Source organism: Sciurus vulgaris, assembly GCF_902686455.1.
Source record: "Sciurus vulgaris genome assembly, chromosome: 2".
Lineage (NCBI taxonomy): Eukaryota > Metazoa > Chordata > Mammalia > Rodentia > Sciuridae > Sciurus > Sciurus vulgaris.
Window position 1 is genome coordinate 28,643,692 of NC_136462.1, and position 16,153 is coordinate 28,659,844.

Below are 16,153 nucleotides of genomic sequence, written 5' to 3' on the forward strand. Positions count from 1 at the left end.
AGATGAATATGAGAGAAAGAGAATCGATAAGCCTAAAATGAGACTTGGGCACAGCTCTAGGAAGGAATACCTAGGCAATTACGGACTAGGCACGAAGAATGCAGGTGTCAGAGTTACACAAACCCTATATGAATTCTGGCTCTGCTGCTTAAAAGCTGCATGACCTTGCTCTAGTCTTTCTGAATTTCAGTTTCCTTGTCTGTTAAATGGGGATAATTATAGTGAAACCAGAATTGGGGACAGGCAGTTAGTTTATGAAAGCCATCTGCTTCTGGAAGTTGGAGACTGCCCCTGGGAGAATGGAATGTCCAGAGCCCATTGATCACCAAATTTACCTGTCCTTGTCAGGGACTACAGGTAAAGAGCTGCTAATTAATGCCCCTGTCTGAATCACTTTGGCCCTCCCCCTGTCCATGCTTCTTACTTTTTGCATCTTACCTGCAAAACCTGGCCTAGTCAAGTAGGCAGGAAGAGATAAGGGGGGAGAGATGGAGAACAAAAGAGACCTTAACCTATAAAAGATGTAGGGTGCACTCACTTCTTGGGACTCTAGAACATCATCCATGGCCCCCTTCTCCCTCCTGGGAGGAGTCTGTATTATTACCTTTAAATAAAACCTGCTTAATATGCTTGCCTTGGCGTGCTTCTCTGATGTTATACTTCTACAACTGAAGAAGCAGAATTTGTCACCAGTAAACAACAGTATCAATATATCTACCTCACATGAGTGCAATGAGAGTAAAAGCAAAATCAAATGCTATTATTGTTATAAAACGATGATTTGTGAGCATAGAGAAAACATGACATCATAGCCAAATGGGGTGTCACTAAAAACAAGTCTTGCCAAACAATCTCATTTGTTTTATAGGTTACTGAACAAGTTGCTTAATTTTAAGTTTAACCAGTAAAGTAAATAGTCAAATGTAGGTTGAAGCATGGTTACCTGTAACCCCAGTGACTTAGGAGGTTGAGGCAGGAGGATCATAAGTTCGAGGCCAGCCTCAGAAACTTAGGACCTAAGCAATTTAGTGAGAGCTTGTCCCAAAATAAAAAATACAATGGGCTGGGATGTAACTTGGTGGCTCTGGGTTCAATCCTCAGTACAAAAAAAAAAAAAAAAAAAAAAAAAAAAAAGCAGGGTGGATATCAATATTATTGGGAAGGATCTATACTTTTCTATGATTTTTTTTTGCAGTACTGGGATTAAACCTAAGGCCTCATGCATGCTAGGCAAGTGTGCTACCACTGAGCTGCATCCTCAGCCTCTTTCTTTTCTTTGTCTTTATTTCTTAATTTTTTTTGTTGTTGCTGTTTATTTGTTTGAAACAGGGTTTCGCTAAATTGTCCAGACTGGCCTTGAACCCATTATCCTCCTGCCTCAGCCTCCCTAGTAGATGTGCTCTCGTGTGAAGACAGACATCCTTTTTTTTTTTTTTTTTCTTTCTTTTTTTTTTTCCAGTGCTGGGGATTGAACCCAGGGCCTTGTGCTTGTGAGGCAAGCACTCTACCAACTGAGCTATATCCCCAGCCCCAAGACAGACATTCTTTAATGGAATGCGTGGGGCTCTCTGAGCTTGCCATTCTCTGATCCAATAGTCTCACTGAAGGTTGGAAAGAAGATACAGAAACTATCACACTGGCAAGGCAAGGCAGTATGCCTGCATAAAGATTCAAATTTATCTTGCCAAAGAACAAGAAAATGAATTGAAAGAGGGATGTTGTCTTGCATTCGGGGGAAAAAATGGCACCAATGTGACAAGATGGGGGGGGAAGGGGCAGTTCATATGAAGACTCTATGATGCAGGCACTCATTCGTTTATCCATTCATCCACAGGAGTCTGGCTATTGCAGAGGAACCACAAAAACAAAGACATAAATCCCCACTGGTAGAGTTCAGTCTATTGAGGAAATAGACCTAGAAATATTCTTTTAGAAATTAATAAGTATTAATATTAAGTGTTAAGATATAAAGTAACAGCATGATAAGAGAAGAAAGGTGAGCTATTACTGCTTTACAGAACTAATGCTGAGATGAGACCTGGAGGATCAACAGGCATTTGTCAGATAATCCAATATGGGAAGGAACTGAAGTAGATCGTTCAGCACATGCAAAGACCCTGGGGCACAGCTGACTCTTCTGGTCAACCTTGAGCAACATCACATGCACATTCAGGATTTGGGAAGAGTAAGACATGAAGGCACATCAGGTCTCTCATCTCACGTTCCCAGTTGAAGGACACTCCTGCACCCACATGCACCTTACCATAGGTGATGATAAGCAGCACAAAGTTGAGGTTTTTGAAAAGTCGGACAATGGAACTGAAGTACGAGGCATCACAGGACGCCAAAGCATAGCTCAGGGACTGGGCCCTGCTCGGGGGATGTTTGGGCTTCTCTTTGAACACTGAAAGGAAAGAAACAGAGGTGAATGAAAATCCCTGTGGTCCCAACCCCGGAGAGATGGCTCACACTCATGGGCTCCATCATATGAAAAGAAGCCAAGGCCACCAAAGAAATTTCAATTCTTCAGCTAAACTTTACAGCTGCATCTCATCGTCTGAGGCTTAGCACATAGTCCCTTGATTACTTTTTCTTAATGGCCTCTGGAAAGCTGAAATCCCAGGCAGCGACTAAAGATCAAGAAGTCCCATAATAGCCAGCAAATAGCATAGCATGGAACACTTAGCAACACACAGGCGGAAAAGAAGCAAAAACTGAAGTTTTGGGATCAGTGAGCCCAGCTCCTCCCAAGGGACAGTGCAGCCCCTCACAGAGCCTGGCCCGTGGCAACCAAGGAATATTCCCCCAATAACTGAAAGGGGTCTTCTTTCAAAGGCAAAACCTAGAGTCCATGCCCAGTTTGGCCAACTCTGAATCAGGAATCTGAATCAGATATCTCATGTAGGAGACAAGAGATTAACGCCTCTTCTTCCAGGATAAGAACCTGGATAAGAAGGACTGGAGAGGGACAGTAGGAAAACAGTATCCCCATTGTGACCGCACCGGGTGCCATTCAGTTCTTGGGGCGTGGGGGGGGGGGGGGGGTCAATGTAACTAGTTCTTTGGCTCAACTGGTTCTTGGGCTGAGTCTACTCAGGCAGCCTCCTTCACACCCCTGGAACTCCTCTGAAAGATCTATAGACCCTCCTCTTAGAGGAAGCTTGGAAATGAGGTTTACTCTTTTGCAGATCAAAGGAGCCCCATCCGGAAAACACTCCAGCCCTGACCTCAAAGCCCTACTTCCTCCTTCTCTGGAATTAGTCCCAGATAACTTCCCCGATGGGAACCCTTCATCCATTGTCTTGCCAGCTCTGCCTGCTCACCTCCCCTTCCATGGGGAAGAAAGCAAAACCAGAAGGCTCTAGCCTCTGCATCAGCCGGATCAGGCAGGGAAACACCAGAATTCAGATAAGATTTTTCCATTCTTTACTTAATTAGCTACTATCTGTGCTTGGTGATAAAACACCAAAACAGAGATGCCCTCCTCTCCAGGTTTTCAATCACACAGAACCAGACCCTCATCTGCTACAAACTCAAGAATTTGGACCCCAGCACATTAACAGTTTAAAATTTGTTAGCACCAAAGAACTGAGCCTGGCGCGGACTTCATGGATCATCTCAGCTGTTTCTTTAGGAACAGAGTTTCATCCTCTGATGGACCCACTCTCCTGGCAGAAAATGATCCACCAGACAAAGGAGGGGACTGGGTTTACATTGGTTACACTGAAAAGTGACTTGATTAATGAGTGTGTCAGTTTGGGCACTCAGGAATTTGGGGGCTGTTTTACTGGGCAGGGGTCTGGGGTCAGCAGCCAGTATCTGGGATTTATCTTTACTGGGCCTAATGGAGGGCCCGGGGTCAGTGATTGGTATCTAGAAAAGGATTTGTTTAGGGAAGGATCAATGCTTTGGCTTCTTCCCAGAGATTGTCATTTCAGACTTGATGGCTATCTCCTCCCCGGGGCCGTCTTGTCCCTGGGAAAGGATCAATGTATTGCTTCTCCCTTATTCCCTTTCCCAGGGTCACACTATTTGGAGGCTTGTCATTTTCCATATCCAACCCTATCATTCCTCCTTGACCTCATCCAAAGTTCCTCTACTGCTCTCCTTCCCAGGAGCAGCAAGGCCTCTATGAGCTTTTGTTTGTTTGTTTTTTAGTGACGGGGAATGAACTCAGGGGTGCTTAACCACTGAACCACATTCCCAGCCCTTTTTATTTTTTATTTTGCAACAGGGTCTTGCTAAGTGGTTTAGAGCCTCACTAAGTTGCTGAGGCTGCTGATCCTCCTGCCTCGACCTCCTGAGCCACTGGGATTATAGGCAGGTACTAACCCACCTGGCTTTACCAACTTTTAAAAGTCACCAGGTAACCTGTCCTCATGCTGGATTCAGAGAATAGTTGAATGAGATGCACAATTATACAACTATGTGACTATGGAGGTAAGGCTAGTAGGCAGGAATGAACCTTTAACACATGGGTTGGAATTTGCAAGCATTGGAAAGGAAACTGATTATCCTTTAGACAGGTGACTAACTGGAATTGCAAACCTCTACTTTATTGTCTCTGCAATTATCACAGCCCAAGTAACATCACTCAGGAGAAAACGGAAGACACAAATTCTATTGATCAAATATCTCAATGATTAAATATATGTGCATATAAAACGTTACTGGTAGTTCTCAAAGATTGGTGGTTGGGGTTAACTTGTGTAAGGAAAAGTTAATGGTCATTTCCTACTTTACAATTTTGTGAATTTTCCAGATTTGGTGATAATAAGCATATGTGATATTCTTATAATTTTTAAAAGCATTAAAGAAATGTGATTCCCAAGTAGTCTCAGGTTCACCTCTGAGATTATTTGCGTTTGAGGATCAATTTCTGCATCTTTTATCTTTTGGAAATTTAGAGAATGGTGTCAGACAAGCTTAGATTTGAACCCAATCTTTGCCACTTACTTGCCATCTCGAATCAATTTAGCCTTTCTCAAGTCTCATTTTCTTCTTTGTTAAATGGAACAGATAATAATACCTCCCTCCTGGGGCTGCCAAGGACTCGATGAGATCAGGCATTCTTGGCCTCTGATACTGAGGGTCCTCACTTGGGTTTTATCAAGAGGACCAGCAGTCTACCCAAATCTTGCACTGAAGTAGGACTGGAGAACTGGTTAATTACAATGAAACTTTTACTGAGTCACTAATAAAGTGCACAGGACCAGTTAGCACTGTATCAGGAGCAAGTGGTCAGGTCCATAGAAGTTAGGGTCTTGTTCACAAGTGTCCCATCAAGGTCGACAGAACCTCCCTGTCCACCCCCCTTAGTCCACTAATGACCTTACCGATGATGACAAGGAGGAAAAGGAGGGTGGCCACACCTCCTATTATGTAGAACATGATGCTGATGTGGTAGGCCAGCTTGTCCCGGTCTTTGATGTTGGGTACCAAAACAGGAGGGACCAAGAACCCAATTGCAATTCCAAGCTAATGAAGACAGACACAATCAATCAGTTACCAAGGCCAAGAAGTGACAGCACAAATTTAAAGAGACTTCCAATAAGAAGCACAATTCCCAACTTCCAATCCTTTCTAAAGCCCAAATAGGGATTATTTCCCCACCTCAAGATGACAGAGAAGTCTCTCTTTTGGTTGACAACTCAACTCATTCATACTTCTGATCCTCACTATCAATATCTTTGGGAAAAAAATTAGAATTGGGGGGGTGTCTGCAGGCTGGCTCTTCTCTGACTGCAAACTAATGAGTAAAGCTTTGTATACTCCCATTTCTAGAGTAGAAAGTAAAATAATGTTGATTTTTTTTCTGCTTCTGCACTTAAATTTTTAGTTTCATTAAATCTGTTAACCTGAAGCTGAGAGATCACCTGGGAAAAGTTCTATACCCTCCAACCACAGGAACTTGCATTTAGTAAGAGTTGGAAGGCTGAAGTTATTGCCACTTTCATAAACACTTGAGTTCATTGTGTGACTAACTTAGCAGCTTTCAAAGCATCTGTAGTGTGAAGTCACACAGGACTGCAAAATGGCAGGTTCCTGAGCATGCGCGCACACACACACACCCACACACTATTTATATTAGATGCAAACATCTCCTATCAGAGTTAGAGTCCAAGCTCCAGTGACCTGGTAGATAACACGACCTGGGTGTTTCTGAGGCCAGGAACGGCTGACTAGGATATAACATCCAAAAGTCCTTCTGACACCCCAATACCAAGGCAGAAATGGAAAAATAGCTTGCCAACCGAGACCGGTTTCAGATCAGACTCCAAGAGTGCAGGAATATGAGTCCATTTTTTGTCTAAAAGTTTCCATTGTTGTACAGAAAGGAAGTGCATGTAGAAAGGAAACGTGCTTTCTGTCACACCACACCGTCACACCATTCAGCAGCTGCCAGCCCGCTGAGCATCTTGATTGGTTTTCCCATCTGTCAATCACTGCCACTCCTGATGGTTACACTGGGGATCTTATCTCCAGATTTTCACAGAAGTCATCATCCGTTGACTGTAGGGCTCCTCACGCAGTATACAGTGAACAAATCAAGCACATCTTTAAAGTAACTACTATGTGAGAAGTACTCTGCTAGATATTTTAGGAGGTACCAAGATATATAAGGCAGGTGTCTTATATAAGGCAGGTTCCTTTCAAGGAACTCCTGTAATCTAGTGGAAGGCAGCAGTTTAAAAGTAAAACACAAAAGACAACCCCCTCAGCCACACTTGTGATTTGAAATGATTCAATGCTACAGTGTGGAAGTTCTCTAGTAACCCTCCATTCCAACCACGTTAGTTAGCAGAGGGACAAACAGAGGCTACAGTGAGATTAAGTTCCAGAGGGTAAGGAGCTCAGGGTCACCCAGAGTTGAGGTGAGAACACAGGTCCCCGGCCTCTCACCCAGAGCCGCCCCCACTGGGCCTGGCACTGAGGCCTTGAGAAAGGCCCGGGTGTGCAGGGGTCTGTCCCTGGACCTCCCTCTGGTCCTCAGTTCCACAAGAGTAGAGTCAGGCTTCTGAACTGCTTGCCTCTAACACTGGTAAAAACCAGCCAGAGGCAGAGGGCCGAGTACAGCCTCCTTCAGAGCTTTACCCCCTCTCCGGGTCTGGACTGGCCTCCTAAGCATTTTGGATTAGAGACCTGAAGGTAAAGAGCATCTTGGAGGGTCCCCTTGGCAAGAGTGAAGAAAGATACTGACATCACCCAAGTGACTGACATCACCTGGACTCCATTTCCAAAAGGAAGATAAAAATTCTGATACCTTGATAGATGAGAACTTAATGCCCAGGAATCTTCTGCCCTGATAAATAAACCCTTCCTGCTTCCTTGGGACCCAAAACCAACACATCACGTTCCATTCACTTCGTCTGTACCCTAGGACTGAGTAGTGCTATTCCACCTGGTGTGGATGGAGCAGAAGGCCTGGGGACCTCGGCAACTGTCACTGGTGGCAACGCTGTTCAGGATAGCCTTTCTATAGGAGGAGCCTGGCTTGGGGGGTCCTTTCACGCCCAGTATGGAAAATCAAAACATAGTGCCAGGTTGCCTCTTTTGTTTTCCAAAGACATTTTTTCCTGCTTCTTTAGATCAGCATTCAGGGAAAGCACACAGCTCGGTTTCCAGTTGCTAGGTCCTAGACCTGTCCATAAAAGGTACTCAGTCATGCTGGATGCATGCATGGATGGATGGATGGATGGATGGATGCAAGGATGGATGGATGGATGGATGGATGGATGGATGGATGCATGGATGGATGCATGGATGTATGGATGCAAGGATGCATGGATGGATAGATGGATGGATGGATGGATGGATGCATACATGCATGCATGGATGGATGGAAGGATGCATGGATGTATGGATGCAAGGATGGATGGATGGATGGATGGATGGATAGATGGATGAATGGATGGATGGATGCAAGGATGCATGGATGGATAGATGGATGGATGGATGGATGCATACATGTATGCATGGATGGATGGAAGGATGCATGGATGTATGGATGCAAGGATGGATGGATGCAAGGATGCTTGGATGGATGGATGGATGGATAGATGGATGAATGGATGGATGGATGAATGGATGGATGGATGCAAGGATGCATGGATGGATAGATGGACGGATGGATGCATGCATACATGCATGCATGGATGGATGGAAGGATGTATGGATGTATGGGTGCAAGGATGGATGGATGGATGGATGGATGGATGGATGGATGGATGGATGGATAGATGGATGAATGGATGGATGGATGCAAGGATGCATGGATGGATAGATGGATGGATGGATGGATGCATACATGTATGCATGGATGGATGGAAGGATGCATGGATGTATGGATGCAAGGATGGATGGATGGATGGATGGATGGATGGATGGATGGATGGATGGATGCAAGGATGCTTGGATGGATGGATGAATGGATGGATAGATGGATGAATGGATGGATGGATGCAAGGATGCATGGATGGATAGATGGATGGATGGATGGATGCATACATGCATGCATGCATGGATGGATGGATGGGCAGACTCATGGGTGGGACAGATAAAATTTGTGGAAAATCTTGTCTACATAAAGCTGGGAATATCACACACCTCTGTCTATTAGGATCCAGGATCTTTCTACAAACCACCTCGTACCCATGGTGGTAAGGGGGGAAATGCACGTATGGAAAAATTGTGTCCTTGCCAGCCCTCGAGCACGTCCTAGGTGTATAATGTACTTTATCTTTTATTTTAACCCTAGTAACTTCACCAAAAAAAGAAGAAAAAATGAGAAAAGTTGATGCTCAGTCCTCTGCTCAGAATCACACAGGGAGCTAGAAGGACAGGGATCCCAAACCAGTTTCATGTCACCCAGGGACCCAGACTTGCCTCGCTGCTCCCATGAAACATCACGTGACACTAAAAGTCGACATATTCACCCACTTGAATTCTATCGCATGTGGGATGGGATACCTCTGGGGTTGGAATCAGAGACCTGGGGCCACAACAATGAATCCGAAGGGCTGGAAGGAGGCTGCCCCTGGAGGGAGGTGCTGGCGCCTTTTCTGAGCCACAGAAACACCCAGACCCAGGTGGGAATGTAAACCCTGTGTCACCGCTAACCAGGTTTGAGGTGACTTGTGTCCTGGCTCTGGTTAGAGTTTTATCATTCTCAACAAAATACAAGGTCATATCTGGGTGCAGCAGCGCACGCCTGTCATCACCGTGACCTGGGAAGCTGAGGCAGGAGGATCGAAAGTTCGAGGCCGGCCTCAGCACCTTCATGAGATCCCATCTCAAAATAAAAAATAAAAAGGGCTGGGGGTGTAGCTCAGTGGTAGCGCACCTCTAGGTTCAATCCTCAGTACCAAAAGCAAAACGAAATAAAATCATGGACAAAATACAAAATTCGGAATCAAACCAAGTCACAGTCCTAGCTCTTCAGGAACCTTTTTATTTTTATTTTTAACTGTTTTTAAAGTGGAACTGGACTCTCTTCCTTTATTGCAGGTCCCAGGGAGCAGTTTCTCAATCTTGCCTGGTGGCAAAGGTCACCGGCAGCACCTCCACCACCACAGTGGCTCAGGTAGGGGGTGGTCATGAGCCCCTGTATTTGCACAGGCAGGCCAGCCTTATTGCCCATCAAAGGGCTCTAGGAGATGAGGCCTCAGAAAAAGTATTGCTCAGGCCTGCTAACAGCTTCCCCGGGGCTCTGCAGTCAGTGATCTCTGGAAAATGTGATTGGACCCTGTCCCTCCTCTGCTTCACGCCTGCAGTGACTGACCTTTGTTTTTAAATTAGGGATAAAAAAAATCTTAAACACAAATCCTAATCCACAAACTTCTGCACAGGGGGTCTATCTGCCCCTAGTCATCTGCTGGCTCCTTGGGACCCTGCCACACTGGTCTTCTTTCTGTCTTTCAATCATCCAAAGCCCCTTTGTACCTGAGGACCACAGGGACTTTGTACCAGAGCCTCTTCCTGGACTAGTAATGACTTCCTGATTCCTCCAGTAAATAAAGATCTTTCAGATTTGAGCCCAAGTCACACTTCCCCAGGAGTCCCTTCTTAGGTCCCTGCAAAGGTCGTTTTAGATTTGTATGACTGTTTAACTAACAGCAGACTAAGCTCCATGAGGGAAGGGCTCATGTTAAGTCTGGAATGTAGAACATATTTTTACTCACCATAGTAAAATGCATGGAAGTTTCCCTGAAAGGCCTCAATCTCACAATGATCCCAGAAAGAGGGGTCATTGTTCTAGTTTTACAGATGATGAAACTGAGGCACAGAAAGGTTAAGTAACTTGTCTAAGGTCACACAGCTGGAGGCAGCAGAGCTAGAGTTTCAACTCATAGCAATTCTGAATCCTGAGCTTGCAAGCTAACTAACTATGGTTCATGTCTCCCGCAAAGAAAATGTTGAACAAAAGTGTAATGAACAAAGGAATGGAGAGGCAGCGTGGGATGTGTGACTTTTTTGTTTCCATTTCTTTACTGGCTTTTCTGCAAATTCAAGGATGACAGTCAAATGCTGTGGCCGTGTCGGTCGTCACAAACATTTCTAGGACAAATGTCCCCGTTAAAAACAGCCCGAAGGCTTCAGGTGACAGGAAGGAGCCATGCTTGTCATTCTGGCTCATAAGAGGAAGAAAACCAAAAAACCATCAGACCACATCGGGGTAAGATTTCCTAATTCATTACACAGCACAACACACGTGATGTCAGCTCTGAGAGTCACAGAACCCCTGTCCCCATCACCACCCTCTGTAGACTATCCCCGTCCACCATCAACCAAGCCCCGAAGGAGTCACAGTTCAATCACAACCAAGGCACGAGGCTGCCCTCCCGCATCGTGGCTGGCCCTGGGGTCAGGATGTGGTCAGGCCATCGAGGGAGCTACCCAGGGCTTCCACAAAAGGCACGGGGCTCTGTGAGGGTTTCGGTCTGAACGGAACAGGGAAAGAACCACCGGTCCCCGTCGGTCAGGGTCCCAGGTACTTCATCCTCCTGACCTAGGTGGACACGGCTCTTCTTGTTAAAAAACAACCTCAACAAGCAGGTTCTCACCTGCCAACTTCGTTCCACCTCTAGCCACCCTTCCTCCAGATATCCTGGGCTAGTCACGGAAAGATAAGCCCACCCTTAGCCCCAGGCTGGGCTTCGGTCGGCTCCTCCCTGTCCCCTGGACACAGTCCCTGGGTCGGGCTGCACACGTTACCTGGGATGCCAGGGCTCCCAGGTAGCTCTCTCTGCTGAGTCAAAAGCGTCAGCAGTTCTTGCAGCAGAGACCCGGGCTTGCGGTCTTCTTAGGAGTTCATCTGAGTTCCTTCTCTTTCTTTCCTTCTCCTTCTCCCTCTCTTTCTCTCTCCCACCCCAGCCTCTTTCTTTCACCAGAGATTGAAACCAGGGGTGCTAGACCACTGAGTCACATCCTCAGCCCTTTTTATTTTTTATTTTGAGATCAGGTCTCACTAAGTTGCTTAGGGCCTCGCTAAGTTGCTGGCTTTGAACTTGCAATCCTCCTGCCTCGGCCTCCTGAGCTGTTGGGATTATGTACACCAGGGTGCCCCACTGCTATGCTATTTTTCCACAAAACCTACACTCCTCTTCTTTCTACCTTAACATTTAGTGGAGGCAACATCACATCAGTACAGTTGTTAAGGATGCAAACCCTAGAGTCAGAAAGATGACTTCAAACCCCAGCCCTACCAGTTACTAGTGGTCTGACCTTGGCAAATTAATTCACCTGTCCGTGCCTCTTTTCTTTTTCACAAAAGGAAGGAAACATGTAGCTTATAGGATTTGCACTTGCCCCCTATCTGCAAGCCTGGCTTTCCTGCCCTGCACGCCCCCACATGGCAGTGACCACTGCAGGAGAGGCTGGCAGATGCGCAGACGTGCTTGGTTCATTTATGGCCATCCTACAAGCCATCTGGCCCTGGTTCTCCTCTTCTTCAGCTCCTTCTGAGTGATCTCTCCAGATGCCCTGTCATCCTGGGGGACTCACGGTCCTTCCCATCCACTCCACCCAGACCCTCCAGAGCTTTCCTTCCGTCCCCTTCACCTCCGCACCCTCCCCCTTCAGCCTCCCTGCCTCGCTCCCAGGCAAGAGCAACCTCTCCTCTGACCAGGCTCCACAATGTTCAGGTTCCTCGGTGCCACACTGACCATGCTGTCCCTGCTCAAAGGCCTCCAAGGAGCTGGACTCTCAGAGGAAGGAAGTTCAAATCCCTGGGCTGCTGCTTTGGGCTTCCTCCATCACTTTCAACCTGCCGTCCAGGCCCATCTCCTCCTGCCCCTGTGGATCTCCCATACTCCAGACAAACGGGACGAATGGAGACACCAACCCCTCCATCCTCTGGTCTGTCCCTTTGTCCAGAGCTCTTCCTACATAAAGGGTCATGTAAGCACATATGGAATTTATAGTTTTTGAAATGTGCTAAAATCTAGTACGCCTAATTTCTATTCCACACAAAAACTTCCGCAGCCATGAGACTTGGCTCAGGCCACTAGAGCTCCATCTCCCAGGACCAAGTCCACATGGGACACTTCACAGAGGTGTGTCCCCCACTCCGTGCCTGTCCCCACACACTGCCGTGTATGCTGAAACACCACGAAGACATTCTCCAGGTCAAAATTCTGGAGCTGTGACCGCCTAGCTCTACCCCTTGGTAAGAATCACTCAGATGTTAGCAAATAACTGACTGGGGAAAGCAGAGCACAAACTGAGGCTCCGGAACCCCAATGCAAGGAACAGCCTGGAGTGAAGGCCCGGCATGGCAGGCCACCGTGGACCTGGGCGGAGGCTTAGCAGGTGTCCTGGCACTGTCTGCGGATGCCCCAAAAAGAAGCAAAGGAGAAAGCCAGGGGTAGCTGCCGGAGCAGTGAACACAGGAGCTGAGCCCAGGGCTTGAGGCGAATCGTAAGAGGGGCCCAGCCAGCCAAGAATGCCAGGCGCCCCAGGAACACACCACAGCAAGGGGTGACGTGCACAGGAAGCCTGCTCATATGACTGCATTACTTAAATCCCCAAATGGAAGCCCCTGGCTGCTTTAACAAGGTCAATTTGGGATTAAGGAGGCGGCAGGCCTTCAGGAACCAAAATGATCCCATTGTTCAGGGGAAAAATCACTCACAAAAGGAGTTTATGGATTTAAGCTCGGGTCTGTAAGAACCGTGGGCACAGAAGCCCCAGCTGATCAACTCCAGACATCCCTGGAGCTCCCTCCCCAGGCACAGGTTTGTCCTCCAAATTGTGATTATGCTGATGGCTTATGCTGCCTTGGTACTCGTGGGTTCCCTCAATCCTTTGGGGGGAAAGAGGTTGAGGAAATGCAGGAAGCAGCAGCAGATTAGGACAGCCACGAATCATTGGCTCCCAGGAAGATGGTGACAGTGAGGATGGCTGATACTTTGTGCTCATAATGTGACAGGCACTGATCTGATCTGCATGTTCAAAGTGAGGAAACTGGCATTGAAGTAGCTTGCCCAAGGTCACCTAATAGGCTGGACTTCAGACTGCAGCCACCTGTTCAGGAGTCTTTATTCTCACCCATTAGATGAAATTCTCTGGCTTCACTGTCATTCAAACTAGGAGAAAGACGGATGTGCCCTGGGCATCTACTTTGTGCAAGGCAGTGTGCCAGAGGCTTTTTCACAGGTACTTCATTTAAGTCTTCACACCTGGCCCCTGCGGCCAGCAGCATCATCTCTAGTTGTGTATAGATGAGAACACACCTGCAATTGGTCCAAGGTCACCCAGCTTTTAGTGGATCAGCTGCGATTCAAATCCTTTGCTGATTCCAAAGCCCTTGACGGTGAATGCCACAGAAGAGAGATGCCCTCAAAAAGCTGACATTCCAGCCAGCTGCAGTGGCACACGCCTGTAATCCCAACTACTCAGGAGGCCGAGGCAGGAAGACTACAAATCCGAGGCCAGCCTCAGCACTTTAGTGAAACCCTCAGCAACTCAGCAAGACCTTGTCTCAAAATAAATGTTAGAAAGGGCGAGGATGTGGCTTCCTGGTCGAGGACCCCTGAGTTCAGACCCCAGCACCAAACAACCACCACCAAAGGCCTGACATTCCTGCAGGCTTACAATTCTGTAGGTCAAGTGTCGCCTAAACCTAGCTGTCAGCAGAAGCCATGGTGAGAGGATCGCCAGGCGTCGTCTGGTTTGTTTTCCACGTGGACATTCCATATGGGATTCTTGTTCTTATGGGGTGCTTACCTCGGTTTTGTTTCTTATTGTGTGGGGTGTCCTCTCCCCAGGTTAGGCTGTTTGCACCCTGATTAACATTCCCTTGTGTGACCTCTCCCCACACCGTGTCCAGTGCCCTACCAAGAACAGAGATGGCACTCAGAAAACATTTTCCAAATAAAGAAATGACTCTCAGAACTCAGCACGCCTACGTGTTCCCAGTGGAGGACCACAGCAGACAAGTAGCTCATGATCCCAGCTTGCTGCACTGCAGGAGTTCACCAGCAAAAGCAAGCAGATGAGAGTTGAGATGACCCATAGAAGACCCAACATAAGAAGACCCCCAGTTGGGGCTCCCCAAGATCAGGCATGGAGGTCACAGAAATGTGGACTGATCACTGTCTCACCCTTGAACCTACATTCAATATTTACTGAACATCTACTGCATTCTAAGCATCCGAATAAAAAATAAGGAAGGAGACAACAAATGCAAGACAAGAGCTCACTCTCCCCACGCTTACAATCTTGTCTAAGATACCTTGATCTTGACCTACAGCCTTGGTGCTGGGTCTCCTCCTCATCTTTGGGGATGCAAGGTAGCTGAAGAGCAGATACCCTGGGCTGTAAACAGAGAAGATGCTAAGTTTAGGGGACAGGGTCTGAGTTCTACAGGGAAACCTGCCGGATTAAAAATTTAAAAATGAACTTTATGAAGGGCTTCATTTGATTTATTAGCTTTATTTATTAATTTTATTCATTTATTTTTCACTGACCCTGATATTTATGCCTGCTTTCAATCATACCCCACTCTGGAGCTTCCTGGAACACACCTCCCTCCTTTTAAGGGTTGGGACTGTTCTCGTGGGGAAATCCACAAAGTCTGAGTCTCCACCAAAAGCAGCAGTCAAACCTCCTCTGCCTCCTCTTTCACCAAGGTCACAAATCACTGTTGTTTTCAGCACTCAAAAGTCCCTCTAGCTGACCACGCTGACAGCCACTGGTCACAGGTTCACAGACCTTCTCCACGACTCAGAGGAGATATGAGTGGGTCTTTTGAACCACCCAGCAGCCAGGGTCGCATCATGTCAATCTCACCCCACGCCTTTGACGTTTAAGTAGGCAACATGCGAAGCCCCATTCAAATGCAGCGACGCTTCCCACCACCAAACGCCACACTGCACAGTCCATGACAGATCCTGCTCAACACCACCGCTCCCTGCCCCGAGACACACACCCAAAGGAGAGCTGTTTCTTTTGTCTGCCATGCAGTCATGTGACAGTCAAAATTGCCAATCCTTCCATTTTCTAAGTCTGGATATGCTTTCTTGGTAAAAGCCCTCCCCTTCCCATTTTCTCAGACCTGTTGCTTCATGAATCTCCTTGAACAAGACCAAGTTCCTCTTTTTGAGGCGCGGGTGGGTACTGAGGATTGAACCCAGGGGGACTTAACCACTGAGCCACATCCCCAGCCTCTTTTATATTTTCTTTAAAGACAGGGTCTCACTAGGTTGCTTACAGCCTCACTAAATTCCTGAGGCTGGTTTTGAACTTTCAATCCTCCTGTCTCAGCCTCCGGAGTCACTGTGATTACAGGCATGCACTACTGCACCTGGCCCCAGTTCCTCTTATTTGAATGTGCACCTCCAGAAATAGATTGGGTGGGTCCCATGTGGCTTTTTCCCGAGAAACTGATTTCATAAGTTGAACTAACCCTGTCTCATGACTGCAGAGAGAAATTTGGAAAGAAAATGAAAACTAGAAAAATATTAGTCATTCATCTCTAATATCACCCCCAAGAGAGCAGCATCATCAGATCTGGCCTTGTTATTTGAGGAGTTACCCAGGGACCTCCTTAGGCAAAACCATCTCTCCATGTCCTGCTCTGAAGGTCCCTCCCCTCCTGCTTGGCCTGACATCTCCACCATTGCTGACGCCTTCTCTTAAAAACTACCTCTGA

General features: G+C 47.0%; 1 protein-coding gene across 2 annotated transcripts in view; it reads right to left on the reverse strand.

Moving 5' to 3' along the window:
* Positions 1-16,153, reverse strand: part of FLVCR2 (FLVCR choline and putative heme transporter 2) — a 59,398-nt gene that overhangs the window by 24,255 nt on the left and 18,990 nt on the right. For both annotated transcript variants that reach the window (XM_079129234.1, XM_079129233.1), the window contains exons 2-3: positions 5,337-5,478; positions 2,264-2,404 (exon numbers count right to left, since the gene is read on the reverse strand). In XM_079129234.1, coding sequence (XP_078985360.1) covers positions 2,264-2,404; positions 5,337-5,478 — 283 coding nt within the window. The remainder of the gene's footprint in view (positions 1-2,263; positions 2,405-5,336; positions 5,479-16,153) is intronic.